We start from the raw sequence: 22,508 nt of genomic DNA, 5'->3' as shown, positions 1-22,508 counted from the left end.
GTTTTAATGTTATGGCTGATCGGTGTATACATGTAAACTTTGTTGGTGTGCACCTACTAACTGTAGCCTGTAGTATCTGTTACCCCGTATGCTTTGTCGGCCGGTCTTATTTGGGTGGTGGATTATTCTCAGAACATTAATGATAATGAAAAAATCCCAACAACACTACTGCACCTAATGCACTCAGAATCAGTGTTCTCATTGGAGCTGAGAATGCTCCACCACCCAAACAAATCTAGCCAGTGGAGGTCTTATGGAGGCCCCTTACATTTGATAAATGGGGTACAGGGAGGGGGAATGGGACAATGTACAGAGCAACAAATGGACTACAGTCAGTAATTGTATATTCACAAAATTCATTTTTGTAGTAATTTTTAATACCTTTTACACACTGCTCATGTGTAGCGAGCATCAGTGGGTGCAAAAATAATTGTATGGTATACTATACTAGTGGTTCTCAACCTTTTTTTCCGGGACCCCCCTTGACACAGGTTATGACTTTATTCTTACATTTCTAGCAAAGATGACAAAACGTATCGTCTTTCTGCTCTTGATGCATCTATGAAAAAGGTATATGTTTTGGTATTTATTTAGGTTGATGTATTTATTAACCATTTTAATATTATTACTATTGTTATTGCTATTATTAATAAAATAATACTATCTTTTTAGCCTATTTTCATCTTTTGGCTGCTCCCATCTTTAGGGGTCGCCACAGGAGATGATTCTGGTCTGCATACCTTATTTGGCAGTTTTTATACCGAATGCCCGTCCTGACACAGCCCTCCTTATTTTATCTATAAGGAGGTTGCGTCCTCCTAATCGTGCTTGTGTAGACCTGATGAGCCAATAGCACCGATGACATTGGAACCCCTAATCTCAACAGTACTGGGCTATTATGTTTCACTGCTGTGCCACCCAAGAGCCCTTACCTCTAAGCTAATTTAGGTTTTAAGCCTGGGTCTAGGAGGCTAACTGGCACTTGATCATTTAGGTTCGTTAAAGATTGTCATCCTGTCAGAGGAAGATTAGTTTCTAGAGGATTAATTGGCCTCCGTATGTCTCTGTCACTTAGCTGCTTAGGAGATTGATCAGGGTACTTTCATTAATGACAGAACACGCGCTTCTCTACCGTGATCAGGCTTCGCTGGCAGCTGCTCGACTAAAATGCCAGAGTACCAGCAGGAGGTGTGGTGGTAGTGGTGGGTTGTTTCAACCAAAGTGGTAAGTGCTTTCATCTTTGATTCTTGTCCTCAGGGAAACTTTATAATTCAAGTGCACTACAGGAACATAAGAGCTGCTGTACTTTTATTAGGGAGACATATTAAATGATTGGATGATTAAAATCCAATGCTGCCTCCTGATCTGCTGCTAAATATCATTATAATTTCCCTACTTACCCATTTGGACCTCTTTGTGTTGCTGCCTCACAGCTTTAGCTGTTAGTCCCCACCACATACTGCTTTTGTGAAGTTTCTTCTCATGGTGTCACAGTTTAACTCTTACATTGAAAAGACATGTCAGTGGGTAGAGAGGGAGTGTGTGTTAAACCTGCCTCTTGTACAGACTTTTCTGAAACAGCTTTGGATCCACCAAAGCCCTGACTAGTATGAACGAGCCAAGTGTGATTGTGTGAATTAATCTGATAATACACTAGACCCTTGACTTACAAATGTAATTGTTTCCAAAGGGCTGCTATTAAATCAAAATGTTCATAAGTTAAACCTATTTTCCCATAATAATAATGTAAATAGAATTAATCCGTTCCAGACCTCCCAAACCACCCCTTTACCTAACCTTTCTAATGTCTTAAATGCTCTTTGTTATAAATACAAGTATATTTTCCCTTAAATCTTAAATTATAGAATAGACATTCCTGTAATAAACAACAATACACAGTAGTACTGTACTGTACATAAAAAACACAGTACAGTACAAGTGCTGTACCATACACCATAATACATTTCCTACTTTTTTTCAATAGTAATAGATTTGTTCATTTTCTCACCACTACACTTTCTCTGCACCTTCTTTGGGGCCATTTTGTTATTGAATCTTACAAAATGTAAAGAAAACACCGGAAAAACACAGTCCGCTGTCCGAATGTTCGCTCACTGTATATATACAGTGTATCACAAAAGTGAGTACACCCCTCACATTTCTGCAAATATTTTATTATATCTTTTCATGGGACAACACTATAGAACTAAAACTTGGATATAACTTAGAGTAGTCAGTGTACAACTTGTATAGCAGTGTAGATTTACTGTCTTCTGAAAATAACTCAACACACAGCCATTAATGTCTAAATGGCTGGCAACATAAGTGAGTACACCCCACAGTGAACATGTCCAAATTGTGCCCAAAGTGTCAATATTTTGTGTGACCACCATTATTATCCAGCACTGCCTTAACCCTCCTGGGCATGGAATTCACCAGAGCTGCACAGGTTGCTACTGGAATCCTCTTCCACTCCTGCATGATGACATCACGGAGTTGGTGGATGTTAGACACCTTGAACTCCTCCACCTTCCACTTGAGGATGCGCCACAGGTGCTCAATTGGGTTTAGTCCATCACCTTTACCTTCAGCTTCCTCAGCAAGGCAGTTGTCATCTTGGAGGTTGTGTTTGGGGTCGTTATCCTGTTGGAAAACTGCCATGAGGCCAGTTTTCGAAGGGAGGGGATCATGTTCTGTTTCAGAATGTCACAGTACATGTTGGAATTCATGTTTCCCTCAATGAACTGCAGCTCCCCAGTGCCAGCAACACTCATGCAGCCCAAGACCATGATGCTACCACCACCATGCTTGACTGTAGGCAATATACAGTTGTCTTGGTACTTCTCACCAGGGCGCCGTTACACATGCTGGACACCATCTGAGCCAAACAAGTTTATCTTGGTCTCGTCAGACCACAGGGCATTCCAGTAATCCATGTTCTTGGACTACTTGTCTTCAGCAAACTGTTTGCTGGCTTTCTTGTGCGTCAGCTTCCTTCTGGGATGACGACCATGCAGACCGAGTTGATGCAGTGTGCGGCGTATGGTCTGAGCACTGACAGGCTGACCTCCCACGTCTTCAACCTCTGCAGCAATGCTGGCAGCACTCATGTGTCTATTTTTTAAAGCCAACCTCTGGATATGACGCCGAACACGTGGACTCAACTTCTTTGGTCGACCCTGGCGAAGCCTGTTCCGAGTGGAACCTGTCCTGGAAAACCGCTGTATGACCTTGGCCACCATGCTGTAGCTCAGTTTCAGGGTGTTAGCAATCTTCTTATAGCCCAGGCCATCTTTGTGGAGAGCAACAATTCTATTTCTCACATCCTCAGAGAGTTCTTTGCCATGAGGTGCCATGTTGAATATCCAGTGGCCAGTATGAGAGAATTGTACCCAAAACACCAAATTTAACAGCCCTGCTCCCCATTTACACCTGGGACCTTGACACATGACACCAGGGAGGGACAACGACACATTTGGGCACAATTTGGACATGTTCACTGTGGGGTGTACTCACTTATGTTGCCAGCTATTTAGACATTAATGGCTGTGTGTTGAGTTATTTTCAGAAGACAGTAAATCTACACTGCTATACAAGCTGTACACTGACTACTCTAAGTTATATCCAAGTTTCATGTCTATAGTGTTGTCCCATGAAAAGATATAATGAAATATTTGCAGAAATGTGAGGGGTGTACTCACTTTTGTGATACACTGTATATATACAGTATATATACACACACACACAGAAAGAGAGAGACCGTCGGAGTCGACCTATTCGTGACGTCACGTGTTTCATTCGCATGCGAATTTTGGTTCGTAATCCGAAATTTCTTCGTACATTACGTTGAAAAAAATTGCTCGTAACCCGAAATGTAACTCAAGGGTCTACTATAATTGGCTATTGTTTTGATGTTGATTAAATAGATTTGGTAAGTAGTTGGTGTAAAGGCCAAATATTAAGCTGGTACTTTAATCTTCAGGCATAGAGTGAGAAAAGGAGGGTGAGTGGTGAATCAAGTGTTTACAGTTGCTAAAACGTAAAAAGTGGCAAATGTGGGAGCTGAAATCTGCATAGTTAAAGCTAAAAACAAAAAATAAGTGTACACTGGGATCCAGCAGTTCGAATAACCAGCTGTGCTTTTGACCAGTCGGGCATCTACATACAGACATGACTGGCTATGCCTAAGGTGGGCGTGGCCGAAACCGAAGCCCTGCGAAGGCAATGCATCCAGTGATTCCAGAGAAGCTGGACTCATCACGACCATGAACAGGTAAAACTAAATTAATGGAAAAATATGTACATACACCGATCAGCCATAACATTAAAACCACCTCCTTGTTTCTACACTCACTGTCCATTTTATCAGCTCCACTTACCATATAGAAGCACTTTATAGCTCTACAATTACTGACTGTAGTCCATCTGTTTCTCTGCATGCTTTGTTAGCCCCCTTTCATGCTTAAAATCTCCAGCAGTGCCGCTGGGTCTGATCCACTCATACCAGCACCATGTCAGTGTCACTGCAGTGCTGAGAATGATCCACCACCCAAGTTATACCTACTCTGTAGTGGTCCTGTGAGGGTTCTGACCATTGAAGAAGAGCATGAAAGGGGGTTAACAAAGCATACAGAGAAACAGATGGACTACAGTCAGTAATTGTAGAACTACAAAGTGCTTCTATATGGTAAGTGGAGCTGATAAAATGGACAGTGAGTGTAGAAACAAGGAGGTGGTTTTAATGTTATGGTTGATCGGTGTATCTTCAGTTTTGTTGAATCTTGAATGATTATTTCCTGAAATGCTACATTTCTGGAGGGTATCAGAGAGCAAATCATCCCCTCTTTACCATTTCAATATTTGTGAACAGGATTGAAATGCATGATGCACAAAAGCTTTAATCGGATCACAGTCGTCCTAAAGGGTATAAACAGCAGGATCAGCTCTGCACCGGAGCTGTAGAAACAGCACTTTTTATGTCAACATCCCTACTGTCGGGGATGAAATCCTTTTAGATGCTTTTAAAATGGATGGGTTTGGTATGATGAAGGAGGACAGGATTAGAATGTTTGGCTCCTTAAAAAGAAATGAACAGAAGCCCACTAAGGTTAGACAATAAAAATACTTAGAAGAAGTGTGTTATCTTGATGTTCACTATAAACTATTAAGTAGACATTGGACGTGGTAATGAACGGGACACAGCACTTAGAAAAATGTAAATAGATTTATTCAGGCCATCACAACAACCCTACTTAGCTGATCTAAGCAAGAGCATACTGTTGCTTTAATAGTTGTTATAAATAAACTGTACATCAGGCAAATAAATAATTTACTATCAAGAATCATAAGTCACTTAGTGGTTGAGGTTTTTTTTTTTTCTCTCTCCGTGTGCCAGTTTTGAAAAGTCTATCACTAAGTGCTACAGATCATGCATTATGAGTGGCTGCACGTCATTACGTGGTCTGACGGTAGTGCCGTGCAGTGCAAACCTATAACCAAAGGCAGTTCCAGTTATCACAATTCAGTCTCTGCCAAATAGCTCTCACCCTGTCCTGATGTCATCAGGACCATCTGGGAGTTGAGGTCTGGAAGGGTCAGAGACATGGAGGAAACGTTTATAACTGAACATTTGAACCAGACAGGAAAAAAAAAGGCTACTTCAGTCTCTAGTGCTGTGATTTTTTTTTTACAGTGAGTACACAGAGTATAATGCTACGTTTATCCACATACTGACTCACAAGCTATTCAGGGGTGTTAAATTCAGGTGCTGGAGGACCACAGCTCTGCAGATCCTAGAGTATTAGCCTGGTTTAATACTGAATTTCACTTATTCGACGTAATTCAACAGCTGATAATGTAATCGATGTACCGCAAACACTCGTGTATGATATTCACATGTATTCTAACACGCAACAGTCCAGTTATTATAAAGGGTTCCAGGGTTGGTTTTATACTGGTGCATTAATACAGGTAAGGAAATGCTTGTTCTTGAAATACACTGACCAGCCATAACATTAAAACCACCTCCTTGTTCTACACTCACTGTCCATTTTATCAGCTCCACTTACCATATAGAAGCTCTTTGTAGTTCTACAGTTACTGACACTAGTCCATCTGTTTCTCTGCATGCTTTGTTAGCCCCCTTTCATGCTGTTCTTCAATGGTCAGGACTCTCTCAGGACCACTACAGAGCAGGTATTATTTGGGTGGTGGATCATTCTCAGTACTGCAGTGACACTGACATGGTGGTGGTGTGTTAGAGCCCTGTGGGCAGCATCTTGTGACCAATGATGAAGGTCTAGAAGATGACCAACTCGAACAGCAACAACAGATAAGCGATCGTCTCTGACTTTACATCTACAAGGTGGACCAACTAGGTAGGAGTGTCTAATAGAGTGGACAGTGAGTGGACAAGGTATTTAAAAACTCCATCAGCGCTGCTGTGTCTGATCCACTCATACCAGCACAACACACACTAACACACCACCACCATGTCAATGTCACTGCAGTGCTGAGAATGATCCACCACCTAAATTATACTTGCTCTGTGGTGGTCCTGACCAAGAACAGGGTAAAAGCAGGCTAAAAAAGTATGTAGAGAAACAGATGGACTACAGTCAGTAATTGTAGAACTACAAAGTGCTTCTATATGGTAAGTGGAGCTGATAAAATAGACAGTCAGTGTAGAAACAAGGAGGTGGTTTTAATGTTATGGCTGATCGGTGTATATACACAGTGCTACATGATAAGAGCACAGAAAAATCTAGTGCTGTCATTTGCTGTTAAAGAGTAAGTACTCCTAATAATTAGCAATTTTTTTTTTTTACACACACACACAGCCCTAGAACCCAGCTCAGCTCACACAGCTACCAAGTTAATGCTGGCAAGTTCTCTGTAAAGTGACAGTGTTAGCTCAGTAGCATGTCATTTTGTTTAGCAAAGACTTCTCGTAAGACTTCTGCAATGTTGTGCTTTATCCTAAATTACATGTCACAGTACTGAAGATAATTAGAGACTTGAATTAGAGATTTGTGTAGAGAAATGTTCTTTCAGGTGGCGCAGCGGGATATTCCGCTAGCACACCAGCGCTGAGATCCTGAACACTCCGGTTCGAATCACCTTCCAATGGCTATCCAACAACCCCCCTCCCCTTTGCAGAAATTAGCTAATTAAATCGGTGGAGATGCCTGACTAATATTCGAAACCCTCATATCCCTGGATCTCAGCGCTAGTACTTTACTGCTGTGGCATCTTTCTGTTTTATTCGTCCCACTCCCTTTTCTTTCCACAAGTGTTCATTGGCACTTACCAGGCTGCCATTGTAAATAAGAACCTGATTCTATAGTCTTGCCTGGTTAAATAAAAGTAAAATGAATAAATAAACAAATAGTGCCAGACGGTCAGGCATCTACATACAGACATGATTGGGGTAATGCATTGCACCCGGTAATTCCACACCCACCACAACCCTGACCAGGATAAGGCATAAAACTGAATGAAAATACTATAATATTCACTGTTTATACTGGTTTAAAGATTACCATAGTGTTCTGAATCTTTCTTTCTTTCCTCTTGCTATAGCACATGTGAACAATCTTATTATGATTTTCCAGTTCTATGATTATTTTACATTACAATTAAATTTATAAGCATTAGTCAAAAAAAAGTATTTCCTGTTTGTTCTGTAATGTCAGTTACTATTAGCATATGTGACTGCGTAATGTTTTTCAAGCTCATACAACTCTGCCCCTGTCACATTCATCATTCTGCTGTGAAAGGTCACTTTACAGTTTAAAACTGACTAAATTATTACACTCGTTTGAACAGTAAGGGGACAGAAATGTGTAATACGACCTTTAGCTTTGACACCTAGTTTTCACTGGAATCTAATTGGTGTCATTTTTGTGATCTGACCTCAAGTCTGACCAAATGTGATAAACCTGCAGTATACTTATTACTTTAGACTACAGTACACAATTAATAAGCACACTTGATTTTTATTTTAGCGATAAAACTGACAAGTGCTATATGGCCAAAAGTATTTGGACACCCCACCTAATTACTGAGTATAAGTGTTTAGGCCTCACCCATTGCTAAGTGGTGTATAACATCAGTTCTATAAGACAAAGCTTATGCTTTCACCTTTGTGTAAACATTTCCTGTTCCAGTGCCTGTGCCCCTGTAAACAAAACAAGGTCCAACCACCTCCTTGTTTCTATACTCACTGTCCATTTTATCAGCTCCACTTACCATATACGAGCATGTTGTAGTTCTACAATTACTGACTGTAGTCCATCTATTTCTCTGCATGCTTTGTTAGCCCCCTTTCATGTTGTCATTCAATGGTCAGGACCCTCCCAGGACCACTACAGAGCAGGTATTATTTGGTTGGTGGATCATTATCAGCACTGCAGTGACACTGAAATGGTGGCGGTGTGTTAGTGTGTGTTGTGCTGGTATGTGTGGATCAGCAGTGCTGATGGAGTTTTCAAACACCTCACTGTCACTGCTGGACTGAGAATAGTACACTAACCAAAAATATCCAGCCAACAGCGCCTCGTGGGCAGCGTCCTGTGACCACTGATGAAGGATTAGAAAATGACCAACTCAAACAGCAGCAATAGATGAGCGATCGTCTCTGACTTTACATCTACAAGGTGAACCAACTAGGTAGGAGTGTCTAATAGATTGGACAGTGAGTGGACATGGTATTTAAAAAAAACTGCATCAGCGCTGCTGTGTCTGATCCACTCATACCAGCACAACACACACTAACACACCACCACCATGTCATTGTCACTGCAGTGCTGAGAATGATCCACCACCTAAATAATACCTGCTCTGTGGTGGTTCTGTGGGGGTCCTGACCATTGAAGAACAGGGTGAAAGCAGGCTAAAAAAGTATGTAGAGAAATAGATGGACTACAGTCAATAGTTGTAGAACTACAAAGTGCTTCTATATGGTAAGTGGAGCTGATAAAATGAACAGTGAGTGTAGAAACCGTTCCTGTCATGAATGTAACCAAAGTGTAAAACATGACGTTAAAATCCTAATAAACAAACAAACATTTGGAATGCTGATTAGAAGGCAGCCTTTGACAGACACACCCCAAAGGTGAGGGCTGAGTGGAGCTGTAAATGGGAAGCAGCTCTGTTATACTGCCCATGGTTTACAATGGAATGTCCAATAAGCTCATGGAAAGGTGTCCACACACTTTTGGCTGTATAGCATTTGGAAGCCTATGTACTATGTTATGAGACTGCTAAGCTGTATTAACACTCAACCTTGTCTTGGTAGAGCAGATTCTGTGCATTTTGCTCAGGTCACTTCAATAAGAACTTCAACTGGACATGAATTCCTAGGGTTTGGGACAGAGTGTTAAGTGAGGTACAACCAACTACTGCAGTGCTGTGGTGCTCCAGAATCCCCCTGCTATCTAATAAAAACCTTAGCGCTTATATTGCACATAAAAAGGCTACAGATACCCCTGTATTACTCTAAACACCAACTCTTCAGTTCTTCAGAGTCACCCACTGACTCACTCTTCCTCAAATACGGAAAAAAAGAAGGAAATGAGAGAGTTTCACTCAGTCTAAAGCAGAAGGAGCAGGAGAGAGTTATCAGCCCTTACTGCTGTGAGGAATCCAGGCATGTTTCTCTCGCATGCTGATCGAGCAGCTGTGGGCCTCTGTCTCTCTGTCCTCATCCTCCTCGCCCTCAGACAGGAGGTCAGAGATCTGCTGCTGCAGCTCAGGGCTGATGGCGTTCTCGGCTAGCACCAGTACACGTAGGCAAGTTGGGTAGTTCTCCACCATGTCAAGGAAGACCTGATGCAATAATAAGAGAGAACTGAACATAGTTTATGCAAACCCTGCTTCTTGGATCTCCTTAAATTAAATTTTGGTCTTTTATTAAATAACATACATGTATTTTTAACTACTATGACCACTGTTTGATTGATAGCTAAAAGCTTACTAATATCATGATCAACAAACCTTTGCTTTACTTCATTTTTGTTTCAGCTGCACTCATACACACTTCTGTGGAAGCACAACTCTGACTTAATGTCATCTATTTCTTTAATCACCAAGTCACTGGGCGTTGTGCTGGTCAGCTAGCTCAGCAGGAGGTAACACACTAAAGTTTTCTTCCTTATTCTCACCCACTCAGCAAATGAGAAGAGACAAGCAAGCCTGTCAGTGTTGATGTGGTGCACTTTGATCATGTGTGGGCGTTCCTCCTGCTATGAGTTGTCTTTAGTAGTACTGGTTTTGCCCACAAGCTCTTCCTAGACTAAACCCACATGAAAAGCAAGAAAAAATAAAAGGACCATCTCCACACTTTATGTCGGTTTTCAGAGGAGGTGTCAAATGTGAAACAGGCTTATTAAAAAAGAGAAATTTTAGATACTAATTACAATTATAACTAAGATTTTAAAAGGCTGTACACGTTGACGTTCGGCTTCACATAAATGTATATTATGCAAATATATATAAATAATGTAAGTGTAGATAAAGAAGCTAAACTATCATTCAAAAGTACAAAACTCATACACATACAGTGTATCACAAAAGTGAGTACACCCCTCACATTTCTGCAGATATTTAAGTATATCTTTTCATGGGACAACACTGACAAAATGACACTTTGACACAATGAAAAGTAGTCTGTGTGCAGCTTATATAACAGTGTAAATTTATTCTTCCCTCAAAACAACTCAATATACAGCCATTAATGTCTAAACCACCGGCAACAAAAGTGAGTACACCCCTAAGAGACTACACCCCTAAATGTCCAAATTGAGCACTGCTTGTCATTTTCCCTCCAAAATGTCATGTGACTCGTTAGTGTTACTAGGTCTCAGGTGTGCATAGGCAGCAGGTGTGTTCAATTTAGTAGTACAGCTCTCACACTCTCTCATACTGGTCACTGAAAGTTCCAACATGGCACCTCATGGCAAAGAACTCTCTGAGGATCTTAAAAGACGAATCGTTGCGCTACATGAAGATGGCCAAGGCTACAAGAAGATTGCCAACACCCTGAAACTGAGCTGCAGCACAGTGGCCAAGATCATCCAGCGTTTTAAAAGAGCAGGGTCCACTCAGAACAGACCTCGCGTTGGTCGTCCAAAGAAGCTGAGTGCACGTGCTCAGCGTCACATCCAACTGCTGTCTTTGAAAGATAGACTCAGGAGTGCTGTCAGCATTGCTGCAGAGATTGAAAAGGTGGGGGGTCAGCCTGTCAGTGCTCAGACCATACGCCGCACACTACATCAAATTGGTCTGCATGGCTGTCACCCCAGAAGGAAGCCTCTTCTGAAGTCTCTACACAAGAAAGCCCGCAAACAGTTTGCTGAAGACATGTCAACAAAGGACATGGATTACTGGAACCATGTCCTATGGTCTGATGAGACCAAGATTAATTTGTTTGGTTCAGATGGTCTCAAGCATGTGTGGCGGCAATCAGGTGAGGAGTACAAAGATAAGTGTGTCATGCCTACAGTCAAGCATGGTGGTGGGAATGCCATGGTCTGGGGCTGCATGAGTGCAGCAGGTGTTGGGGAGTTACATTTCATTGAGGGACACATGAACTCCAATATGTACTGTGAAATACTGAAGCAGAGCATGATCCCCTCCCTCCGGAAACTGGGTCGCAGGGCAGTGTTCCAGCATGATAATGACCCCAAACACATCTCTAAGACGACCACTGCTTTATTGAAGAGGCTGAGGGTAAAGGTGATGGACTGGCCAAGCATGTCTCCAGACCTAAACCCAATAGAACATCTTTGGGGCGGATGAGGAGGTGGAGGAGCGCAAAGTCTCGAATCTCCGCCAGCTCCGTGATGTCGTCATGGAGGAGTGGAAAAGCATTCCAGTGGCAACCTATGAAGATTTGGTAAACTCCATGCCCAGGAGAGTTAAGGCAGTTCTGGGAAATAATGGTGGCCACACAAAATATTGACACTTCAGGAACTTTCACTAAGGGGTGTACTCACTTTTGTTGGCGGTGGTTTAGACATTAATGGCTGTATATGAAGCTATTTTGAGGGAAGAATAAATTTACACTGTTATATAAGCTGCACACAGACTACTTTTCATTGTGTCAAAGTGTCATTTTGTCAGTGTTGTCCCATGAAAAGATATACTTAAATATCTGCAGAAATGTGAGGGGTGTACTCACTTTTGTGATACACTGTATACCGTCATGCTGAAACTGCTTTCTTTAAATCCTACCAGATTCTCTGGTCTGATGAAACCGAAATTGAACTGAGGAAACCAGGCACCACTCATCACCTGGCTAATGCCATCCCTACGGTGAAGCATGGCGGTGGCAGCATTATGATGTGGGGATGTTTTTCAGCAGCAGGACCAGGGTGACTAGTTCTGATAGAGAGAAAGATAAATGCAGCTAAGTACACAGAGATCCTTAAAGAAAACCTGCTCCAGAGCGCTCTGGACCTCAGACTGGAGCGCAAAGGTTTACCTTCCAACATGACAACGACCCGAAGCACACAGCCAAGAGAACAAAGGAGTGGCTTTAGAGAAAGTCTGTAAATGTCCTTGAGTGGCCCAGCCAGAGCCCAGACTTGAATCCAATCAAACATCTTTGAAAGGAGCTGAAAATAGCTGTGTACCGAGACTCCCCATCCAACCTGAAGGAGCTTGCAAGGATGTGCCAAGAGGAATAAGCAAAAATGTCCAGAAACAAGTGTGCCAAGCTCATAGCTTCTTTCCCAAGATGCCTTGAAGCTGTAATTGCTGCCAAAGGTGCATCAACCAAGTATTAGGCTAAAGGTGTGTACAGATATGTAACCCCTAAATAAACGATTTTTGTCAGTAAAATCAAATCGCATATTTTCTAAACCCTGTTTTCACCTTGTAATTATTGGTGATTGTGTGTAGATGTTTGAGGCAAAAAAGAACTCAGTATATAATAGAATGAGTCTGTAATGTAATAAAACGTGGAGAAGGTGAAAGGGCTGTACAGACTTTCTGGTTTGACTGTAGGTCTTGTGCAGTAACACAAGCTTTGTTGTCCTAATAATAGTGCTCAGACCGCTGGATGAAAATTTGGTTTTACTCTCCCACGGGCAGGCTAGTCTGATGATGTGCCATAAGTTTGGAACTTCCAGACAGTACACATAATAAAAACTGGTCTGCAGAAGTGACAAAGTTTATGCTGCAAACTTGTTTAGCAGGTAATAAACTAATAGCAGAATATACAGCATAAAGCATGCAATAATGAGTTGTTCATGTATTTCTGAATGTTGCAGGACATGACATCTTACATTCGCTCCTTCTTTAATGAAGCTGAATTCTATTCCACAGGGTCCCTACACGTGTCCTTGTATTTCTTACACACTAATCTTGTGAAATTGGCTAAGAGAACTTCAGTTGGTTAAATTACTTCATTCAAAATGCCCTGCAACATCATCATGTAAATAGGCATCACATTGACTGCAATCTTATTCACGGTTTGAATGCTTTCACTTCCTATGGTTTACAATTTTACTTAAATTCTCTGAGTAGTTCACAAGGATCTACAGGGGTGACTGGAATGCACCTTAAGTGTATCTGAAGTACATTTTCCTGAGTCCATAATTTAAAACAATTTAGAAAATAAACACACTAACTAAACCACTCAGGTAACATACTGATGCTTATCTTACTCTGACTGGACGGGATGCTTGTTGTCATAGTAACATGTACTCCAAGTGGTACTCTACAAGTGCTTCATTTTAGATCGGATTACTTGTAATGCATGTAAACAGATTTTTTATGAGATTGTTGAGTAGAATGTACATATAAACACCTCGGCCTTAATCTATAATCGGTATATATTTAATCAGATTGAAGAAAATCTTTACATTAAACATAGCCACTTTGAGAGGTTTAAATACATGACAGGGCCACTGCCCATTCATAAACTGGATTGAGTGAGCATTGCCCCCTGGTGGAGTTTGTACAGAACACCCTTTATTTTGGATTTCTATAGTAAGTGCTTAGAAACGTGTTGTGATCCTCATGCTTAGTAATTGATAAACACATTTGCCCTCTGTAATGACAAACAATTTTGAATTAATTTAAACATTCATAATGGGGCTCTACATTGTACGTTAACACCTGGGCTACTGATGCTCTATAAAACAGTTTGGTACTATATAACAATGTGTTCAAACCTTGACCCATTTCCTTTTCTTCACAATGTGTTCAGATTTGTTAGTCACTGTTGTATTTTCGGTTACATGCCAATATGTCCTTTATTATTATCCTGTCCTTATTTAGCACAGCTGCTGCTCCAGATCTTACATTACAGCAGAGAACAGAAGTTGTATCTGGAAAAAAAACAGACCAACACTAAAAATATCCACGTGATCATTGCACAGTAAAGAGGTTTCTGCAGAATATCAAAGATGGTCAGAGGAAATGTGCGGAAGTTAGGGAAACTTAAATCTTGGGATCTCAGAAAAATTTAAAGACAAGGTGCAAAAACACCTATGTCAACTAGCAAGAAAATATTTGAAGCCTGCGAATTGGAAGAAAAAGAAAATAACTTAAAATTAAAGTATAAACAGAGAACTAAGGATAAAATGGGCTACCAATACATTAAATAGAGGCAATATTTCCTGAAGAGTGCCAAGCAACATTAAATAGACCAGATAAATGGTCTAGTGGTTGTGTCATGAACAGCCATTGTGCTCCAAAGCGACCCCAGCATCAACAAGGCAGTGGTGGTGTCATGTTCTCAGCCAGATGAATGACGAACTTAACTAGCCCTTTTAATGTGCAAGATGGAGTAAAACTGAACTGAAAGGTACTGCACCTACTTGGAGTAACGATTATTGCCATGGTAGAAGGGCCATAAAGCAAAAGTAAGGAAAAACACTTATGTTCATGCAAAACAATCAATGCACCACCTCTTGCTTCACACTTTACTAATTAATGCTTCAAGAAAAGGTAGTTTGCTCATAACCAGATGTTTGAGTGGCCTGCTTATTCACACACTTTAAACCCTATTAATAATTTATGGGCAATTCTGAAGCAGCAAGTATACTTAGATGGATGTCAGAAGCAGTTAAAAGTGGCTCTCATTATGGCAATCAGTAATGCTGCAAACAGCATCAGCAAAGATAAAAAAACCTCACTAGTTCTGTGATAGTGAAATAAAAAGATGCATAGGCAAAGAGGCTGTTATATTTACCATTATATATTGTATTCAAGAAACATTATTTTATCTTGTAAAAAAACTCTTATTTTTATGTCATTTGCATAACTAAATTCAAATCTTAATAAATTTCATGTGTATTCTGAACACAGCGTATTATGCAGTTTATGTTATGCCTACTAAAGCAGGTCTACCAGTTATTGTGTTATTAGGGTTCACATACTTTTTCCAGACAGGACTGTCAATGATCAATCAAAGTGTTTAATAAAGACATAAAAAGTAGAATTGCTATATTATTAGGCTAGGTTGTGTTTGTCCATTACTGTGACTTGTATAAGATCATGAATGTAGAAGTCTCCGTCATTACAAAAGGTCCACAAGCCTTTTAAGGTTAATGTCAAATTGCAACAATAGCATTAGAGCTGTAGCTTTAAGTGCCACATGCTTGTGACATTTAAAGTACCCATTTAGGATGATGTATTAATTGATTTTATTCTACTTTTATTCTACTGCTTAAATACAGTGTTCAAATTCCCAGTTTTGGATGAAATGACAAGGCCCCATGATGAATTGACGTCCTTTCCGGGTGGTGTTACTGCATTGTGCCCAGTGAATTTGAAACTACCCCAAGCCTGACCAGCATAAAGAAGTGGTAAAACGTGAAAGTGAATGAATGAATAATTATCCTAAAATTAATTGAAATACTGCACTAATTTATGCAAAGATGCTGAATATCATTGGATGCGTTTAGATTGCATGAGCTAATTATGAGCCTATTCTCTCCTACAGTCATTAAAATCTAAATAAATGTGGGACGGGTTGAAAAATAATTCTGTCCTCAAAAGAAGCAGTATTCTTAAACATGCAAGTACATTTAAATGTCATCCGTTAGTGCTTTTTTTATGCAGGGAAGCAAATCGACATGAAACTAACATATATTACAAAGTCACTGTTTAGTTTTTCTGAATTTTTGACCCTAATACAGACTTGGCTAAATTTATTTAATATATTTTTACTGGTGCACCTAATACAACAAACACATTACCATGTCATTACCATGATAGTGTCACTGAAGCGCTGAGAATGGTCCACCACCCAAATAACATCTGATAAATGGGGGTCCATGGTTTCCATTCAGTTGATTATTGGGTACAGCAGTTGATAAGCGAGTACAGAGCACCAGATGAACTACAGTAAGTGCAGTGAGTAATTTTTAGGTGCTGCTTATAAAATAACAATGCATGTACATACTATAAGGGTGTACCTAATAAATAATTGTGTGTGTGTATATGTACATATATGTACTTAAAGGCAACAAATATTTGCACATTTTACTGTTTGTTTGCTAAAATATGGCAAATGCACTAATTTACACCAATGAGCGCTGTATAGTAATCCTGTTTAAAAGGATAAACATATATTAGAAATAAAAATTAATATGAATTCTTATGAGGCTTTTTTGTTTTGGTGTTGATTTTCCATAGTGCTTAATTTTGAATAATAAAAGATCAAGTATTTATTATTATTGTTATTATTATTATGTAGCTTTTTTTATAATGTACTAATTACCTGTGCTGACTGATTTGTGAGCCCTGTTCCCTCCAAGTCTAAAACCTCCAGAGTCCGACTGGAAGCCACAGCAACTGCCAGCATTCCAGCAATCTGGTCCCCTAGAGATAAAATGGTACAAAAGTAGAAAGTGAGACAGAGGTCATGCTTTGGCATGCTGAAACAGCATACTAGCTACAGTAAGTAAAGCCAAATATATTGTATTAATGCCGCAAAGCAACCTAGGTTCTGGTATCCATGTGGGTTTCCTTCAGGTACTCTTCTTTCGTGCCACTTTTTAAAAACAAGCAGTTAGCTATTCTAACTTGTCCCCAAGTGAGCGAATGTATGAGTGTAGGTTGTGGATTGGGGCCTTATCTAATATGTGTTCTTGCCCTGCACCCAGTGTTTCGGTGAGGCACCACACCCCCCACAGCCCTGACCAGTAAAAAAAAGAAACAGTGAAATGGAATAAACAATGATAGTTTGTCATTATCACTCCTAATATGAAGCCCACTGTGAAATATTAGCTGATGTAGTAGTATCTATCCACAGTGTTATATGTATGTGTACCTAATGGATTGTAGTCCAGATTGAGAACCCTTAGTTGGGAGCTATGTGCCACTGCGATAGCCAGTCGAGCCCAGCCTTTGGTGGTTACTGCTGGGTTTGCACTTAGTGTTAGCTCTCTGAGACCTGAATATCAAAAATATAAACCAAATCAACAAATCAGAATTTAAGTGTACACATCAACTGTTAAATTATGCACAAAATGTTATTATTTGCAAATAAATATTTGTAATACTTGTAATCTGCTCTTTAATACTTCTTCATGTTAAACTCATGGCAAGACTTAATTATACCAGTATTTATTATTTACCAGATTTGGCCCCGTCTGGTGGTAGCATGCCGCAGATCAGCTGGATTGCCTCATCTCCGAGCATACAGTCTCCCAGGTCCAAGGACACCAGCGATGGGTGAGTTGTCAGCGCTGTGTTCAGAGTGACCAAGCCTGCATCTAAAAGAGGGCTTCCATGTAAACTGAAATAAGCACAGAGACAGATAGAGGGCATTTTATGCAAATGAATATCCCAGTCCAGTCCTGACATTTCATTTCAAGTTTTATTGAAAACACAGTGTTTTAAGAGGCGCTGGGGTGACGCCACTGTCTATTATGCTAGCCCACCACATCGGCCAGCTGGGTGTCTACACAGGCATGATTACAGGGCTTTGGCCATCCCCCACAGACACAGCCGAAGATTTGGTGCTTTGTCCAGAATAATCCTGCTTTGCACCTAGTGAAACCGGACCTGCTGCCACACTAACCAGGATAATGAATTAAACAATAGTTAAAACAGTGTTGCCTCACAGCAAAAAGTTCCTGGGTTTGATTCCCCGGTGGAGCAGTCCGGGTCCTTTCTGTATGGAGTATGCATGTTCTCCCCATGTCTGTGTGGGTTTCCTCTGGGAGTATTAGTTTCCTCCCACAGTCCAAACACATGGGTAAGTGGGGTGAATTGGGGTGAATTGGAAATACAAAATTGTCCAAAACTGTTTGACATTAAACTTGTGAACTGATGAATCTTGTATAACAAGTAGCTACTGTTTCTGTCATAAATGTAACCAAAATGTGTAAAACATGACGTTACAATCCTAATAAACAAACAAACAATTAGGAAGAAATGAATTACTGTTACTGCAGGAATTCTTGGAAAATAAGTGATATAATGTACTAGTAATCTCTTTAGCAATAATTTAGCCAATCATGTTTTGAGAAAGTGCCTTTGTATATTCGCCTCACAGTAAAATATGAAGGTTGGAGCATCATTATATGGGGCTGCTTCTCCACAAACACTACTGGGACATTAAACTTATCCATGTGGAAAGTGAAAAACCAGGATATATTAAAGTACAATTTAATCTTACCGTCCAGGGAACTAAATGGATGTTTAACCAGGACAGCAACTTAAAGCCAATAGTGCTGTGTTTAAAAAGAAGATGCTTGCACAACAAATCTAATAGAACATTTATGAAAATGTTTATAAAAAGTTTGAAGGTGACCTTGGAGAATAACAGAAAATTTGCCAAGAGATATGGCTTGAAATTAAACTACTGTACAATGCTTCTGAATTATTTTCTACCAAGAATGAGAGTATTTTGTTGTCTAAATAATTTCCCCAATCTTTGCTTATAAACAGATATGTTTTGTTACATTCTCTAATTACAAATGTGTGTTTGTCCATTGTGTAAGTTTGTTTGTTTGTTTATTAGGATTTTAACGTCATGTTTTACACTTTGGTTACATTCATGACAGAAACGGTAGTTACTCATTACACAAGATTCATCATTTCACAAAGTTATATCGAACACAGTCATGGACAATTTTGTATCTCCAATTCACCTCACTGGCATGTCTTTGGACTGTGGGAGAAAACCCACGCAGACACGGGGAGAACATGCAAACTCCACACAGAAAGGACCCGGACCGCCCCAGTACCTTCTTGCTGTGAGGCGACAGTGCTACCCACCGAGCCACCGTGCCGCCAGTACATTGTGTAAGTAAATTTAAAAAGAATACATGCACTGGAAGCACAATGGAACATGAGTTAAGTAGTCACACTTGTAACATTCATCATCTGGCATTTTACATCAAATATAAAGATGTATCCTTGACACTTCTTGAGCTGCATGCTCTTAACATTTAAATTAAGAGATAATTTCATGTGAATTGAGATATTTTTCCGCATTATATGGATTTATTAATACCATTAACACCCGGGATTACACACTGGACTGTTATTATTATTATTAATTATTATTATTATTATTTATCATTTGCACCTGCACTTTACCAACACCCGGGATTACACACTGGACTATTATTATTATTATTTATCATTGCACCTGCACCTTACCAACACCCCAGATTACACACTGGACTGTTATAATTATTTATCATTTGCAACTGCACTTTACACAACTGTCATACATACATATGTATAGTTATACTTATTTTTCACCATCCTTATGTAGTTATAGTTACAGTCATATAGTTATTATTTACACATCTTTTATTATTATTATTACTGTTATTACTTTAATATATACCTAACTAATCTTTATTATTATTAGTTATTATTATAATATATACCTAACTAATCTTTATTATTATTACTGTTATTACTATAATATATACCTAACTAATCTTTATTATTATTACTGTTATTATAATAATGTATACCTAACTAATCTTTATTATTATTACTGTTATTACTTTAATATATACCTAACTAATCTTTATTATTATTACTGTTATTATAATAATGTATACCTAACTAATCTTTATTATTATTACTGTTATTACTTTAATATATACCTAACTAATCTTTATTATTATTACTGTTATTATAATAATGTATACCTAACTAATCTTTATTATTATTACTGTTATTACTTTAATATATACCTAAATAATCTTTATTATTATTAGTTATTACTATAATATATATCTAACTAATCTTTATTATTATTACTGTTATTACTTTAATATATACCTAACTAATCTTTATTATTATTACTGTTATTATAATAATGTATACCTAACTAATCTTTATTATTATTACTGTTATTACTTTAATATATACCTAACTAATCTTTATTATTATTACTGTTATTATAATAATGTATACCTAACTAATCTTTATTATTATTACTGTTATTACTTTAATATATACCTAAATAATCTTTATTATTATTAGTTATTACTATAATATATACCTAACTAATCTTTATTATTATTACTGTTATTACTTTAATATATACCTAAATAATCTTTATTATTATTAGTTATTACTATAATATATACCTAACTAATCTTTATTATTATTACTGTTATTACTATAATATATACCTAACTAATCTTTATTATTATTACTGTTATTATTATAATGTATACCTAACTAATCTTTATTATTATTACTATTATTATTATAATACATACCCATTTTTATTCATATGCTTATTGTTATTATTGCTATTATGTATATACAGTAGTACTATGTATATAGATATAATTTCCATATATGTAAATAGCTATAGTTATAACTTTGTATTCAAATTAATCATAGATATATGCTTACTGATATTCTCTGTTCTTCTTTGCACAATGCTACTATTTGCACTTCTGGTAGATGCTACATACATTTCGTTGCCTGGTACCTGTACTAAGCAATGACAATTTATCCATCCATCCATCCATCCATCTATCTATCTATCCATCTGTCTGTCTGTCTGTCTATCTATTTGGGCTACATCATGCACCTTCAGGTTTATGCCACCACTAACCATTAGGAGTTGAGGTACCCCCTGCATACGTGATGTCATTAGTCTAGACTTTTCTTCTTATGCTACTATTTGCACTTCTTGTAGATGCTACATACATTTCGTTGCCTTGTACCTGTACTGATCAATGACAATAAAGTTGTATCTGTCTGTCTGTCTGTCTGTCTGTCTGTCTGTCTGTCTGGGCTACATCATGCACCTTCAGGTTTATGCCACCACTAACCATTAGGAGTTGAGGTACCCCCTGCATATGTGATGTCATTGGTCTAGACTTTTCTGCTCAAGATCCATTTTGGAAATGTTAAAGCTCTGTAACTAAACAGCTTTTTAAAATTCCAAATGTTACACCAGTTTGGCTGAATGTACACTTGCCAGTGCTATGGTACACCTGCCTTGTAGGTATGAACTCACTGGCCATTAAATATGGTACAACTACAGCATTTTATGTATATTTGTTTATGTATATATGTATATACAAAATGTGGGTAAACGGTGTAGCTATTAACCTGGTCACTAAATGTTATGTGAACACACTTACAATAGAGCCTGGATGGATCTGTTGGCTCGGAGCGCCTCAGCTAGCTGTTTAGCGCGGCTGCCACTCGACACCACACCCAGGTTCAAATTCAGCTGTGCCAGCGACCGGGACTCGGATACCCCGCGGCATACCCGGCCAAAGTCCCGGTCGGAAAACTGACATCCCCGCACTGACAGCAACCTCACATTGTTCTCTTTCAGGCTGTCACATATATCTCTGATTTCAGCTCCGGACAGCGCTTCTCCTGTGATCTGAATAGAGCCGGGCAGCATAGTGCTGAAGCTGGAAGTCACGAGTGATTAACTGGGTGAGTTGACAGCATCCTTGCTTCAGGTAAAATGAAGTAAGGTAGGTCACTTCAGCATAAAAAAGGAAGAACACGATAAAACAACCCCTAACCATACAAAAAAACACAATAGCGTCAAGAAAAAGGAGCTAAACCTAACGCATTGTGTTCTTGTCTTGCCGTCGAACAATCCAGAACTCCGCTGTGCAGCGTTCAAGACTTCCTTTAACGACTCTACAGACACGGTTTACAAATGACAACTTCTGTCTTTTGTTTTGTGATATGACGCCTTTCTCCATCCAGACAATGCTAATCCTTCCAGATGTCGGTTCTCACCAAGGTTCTGTTGAAAAAAAGAAGAAGAAGGAACCCACTTGCCAGTAAAATAAAGCACTGGTGCTCTGTATTAGCGTGTGTTGCGCTGTGGATTATCCGCTGGTGTGGGTTTACAGTGAGGAATTTGTGCTAAGCGCCTCAGTGTAGGTCACCACTGACCATGTTTAAAAGAAGGAAAAATGAGCCCAGAGCTACTGATGTAATTACACACCACTGTATACTACTGTGCTGTGGAGGGGATGCGATTAGTTGGGTCTAGTTTCAAGATAGTGATGGCACAGGGAAATTTATCC

General features: G+C 39.1%; 1 protein-coding gene across 1 annotated transcript; it reads right to left on the bottom strand.

Moving 5' to 3' along the window:
- Positions 1 to 5,210: 5,210 nt before the first annotated feature.
- Positions 5,211 to 21,950, bottom strand: lrrc73 (leucine rich repeat containing 73). Its single transcript, XM_062995925.1, has 6 exons — positions 21,594 to 21,950; positions 17,595 to 17,755; positions 17,288 to 17,410; positions 16,736 to 16,836; positions 9,633 to 9,828; positions 5,211 to 5,585 (listed from the first exon to the last, which is right to left on the bottom strand). Exons 1-6 carry the CDS (start codon positions 21,863 to 21,865, stop codon positions 5,515 to 5,517), a joined length of 924 nt encoding a protein of 307 aa, XP_062851995.1. The 5' UTR covers positions 21,866 to 21,950; the 3' UTR covers positions 5,211 to 5,514.
- Between the last annotated feature and the right edge of the window lie 558 nt (positions 21,951 to 22,508).

Source organism: Trichomycterus rosablanca, chromosome 5, assembly GCF_030014385.1.
Source record: "Trichomycterus rosablanca isolate fTriRos1 chromosome 5, fTriRos1.hap1, whole genome shotgun sequence".
Lineage (NCBI taxonomy): Eukaryota > Metazoa > Chordata > Actinopteri > Siluriformes > Trichomycteridae > Trichomycterus > Trichomycterus rosablanca.
The sequence above is the reverse complement of the archived record's forward strand: the minus strand, read 5'-3'. Positions and strand labels throughout refer to the sequence as shown.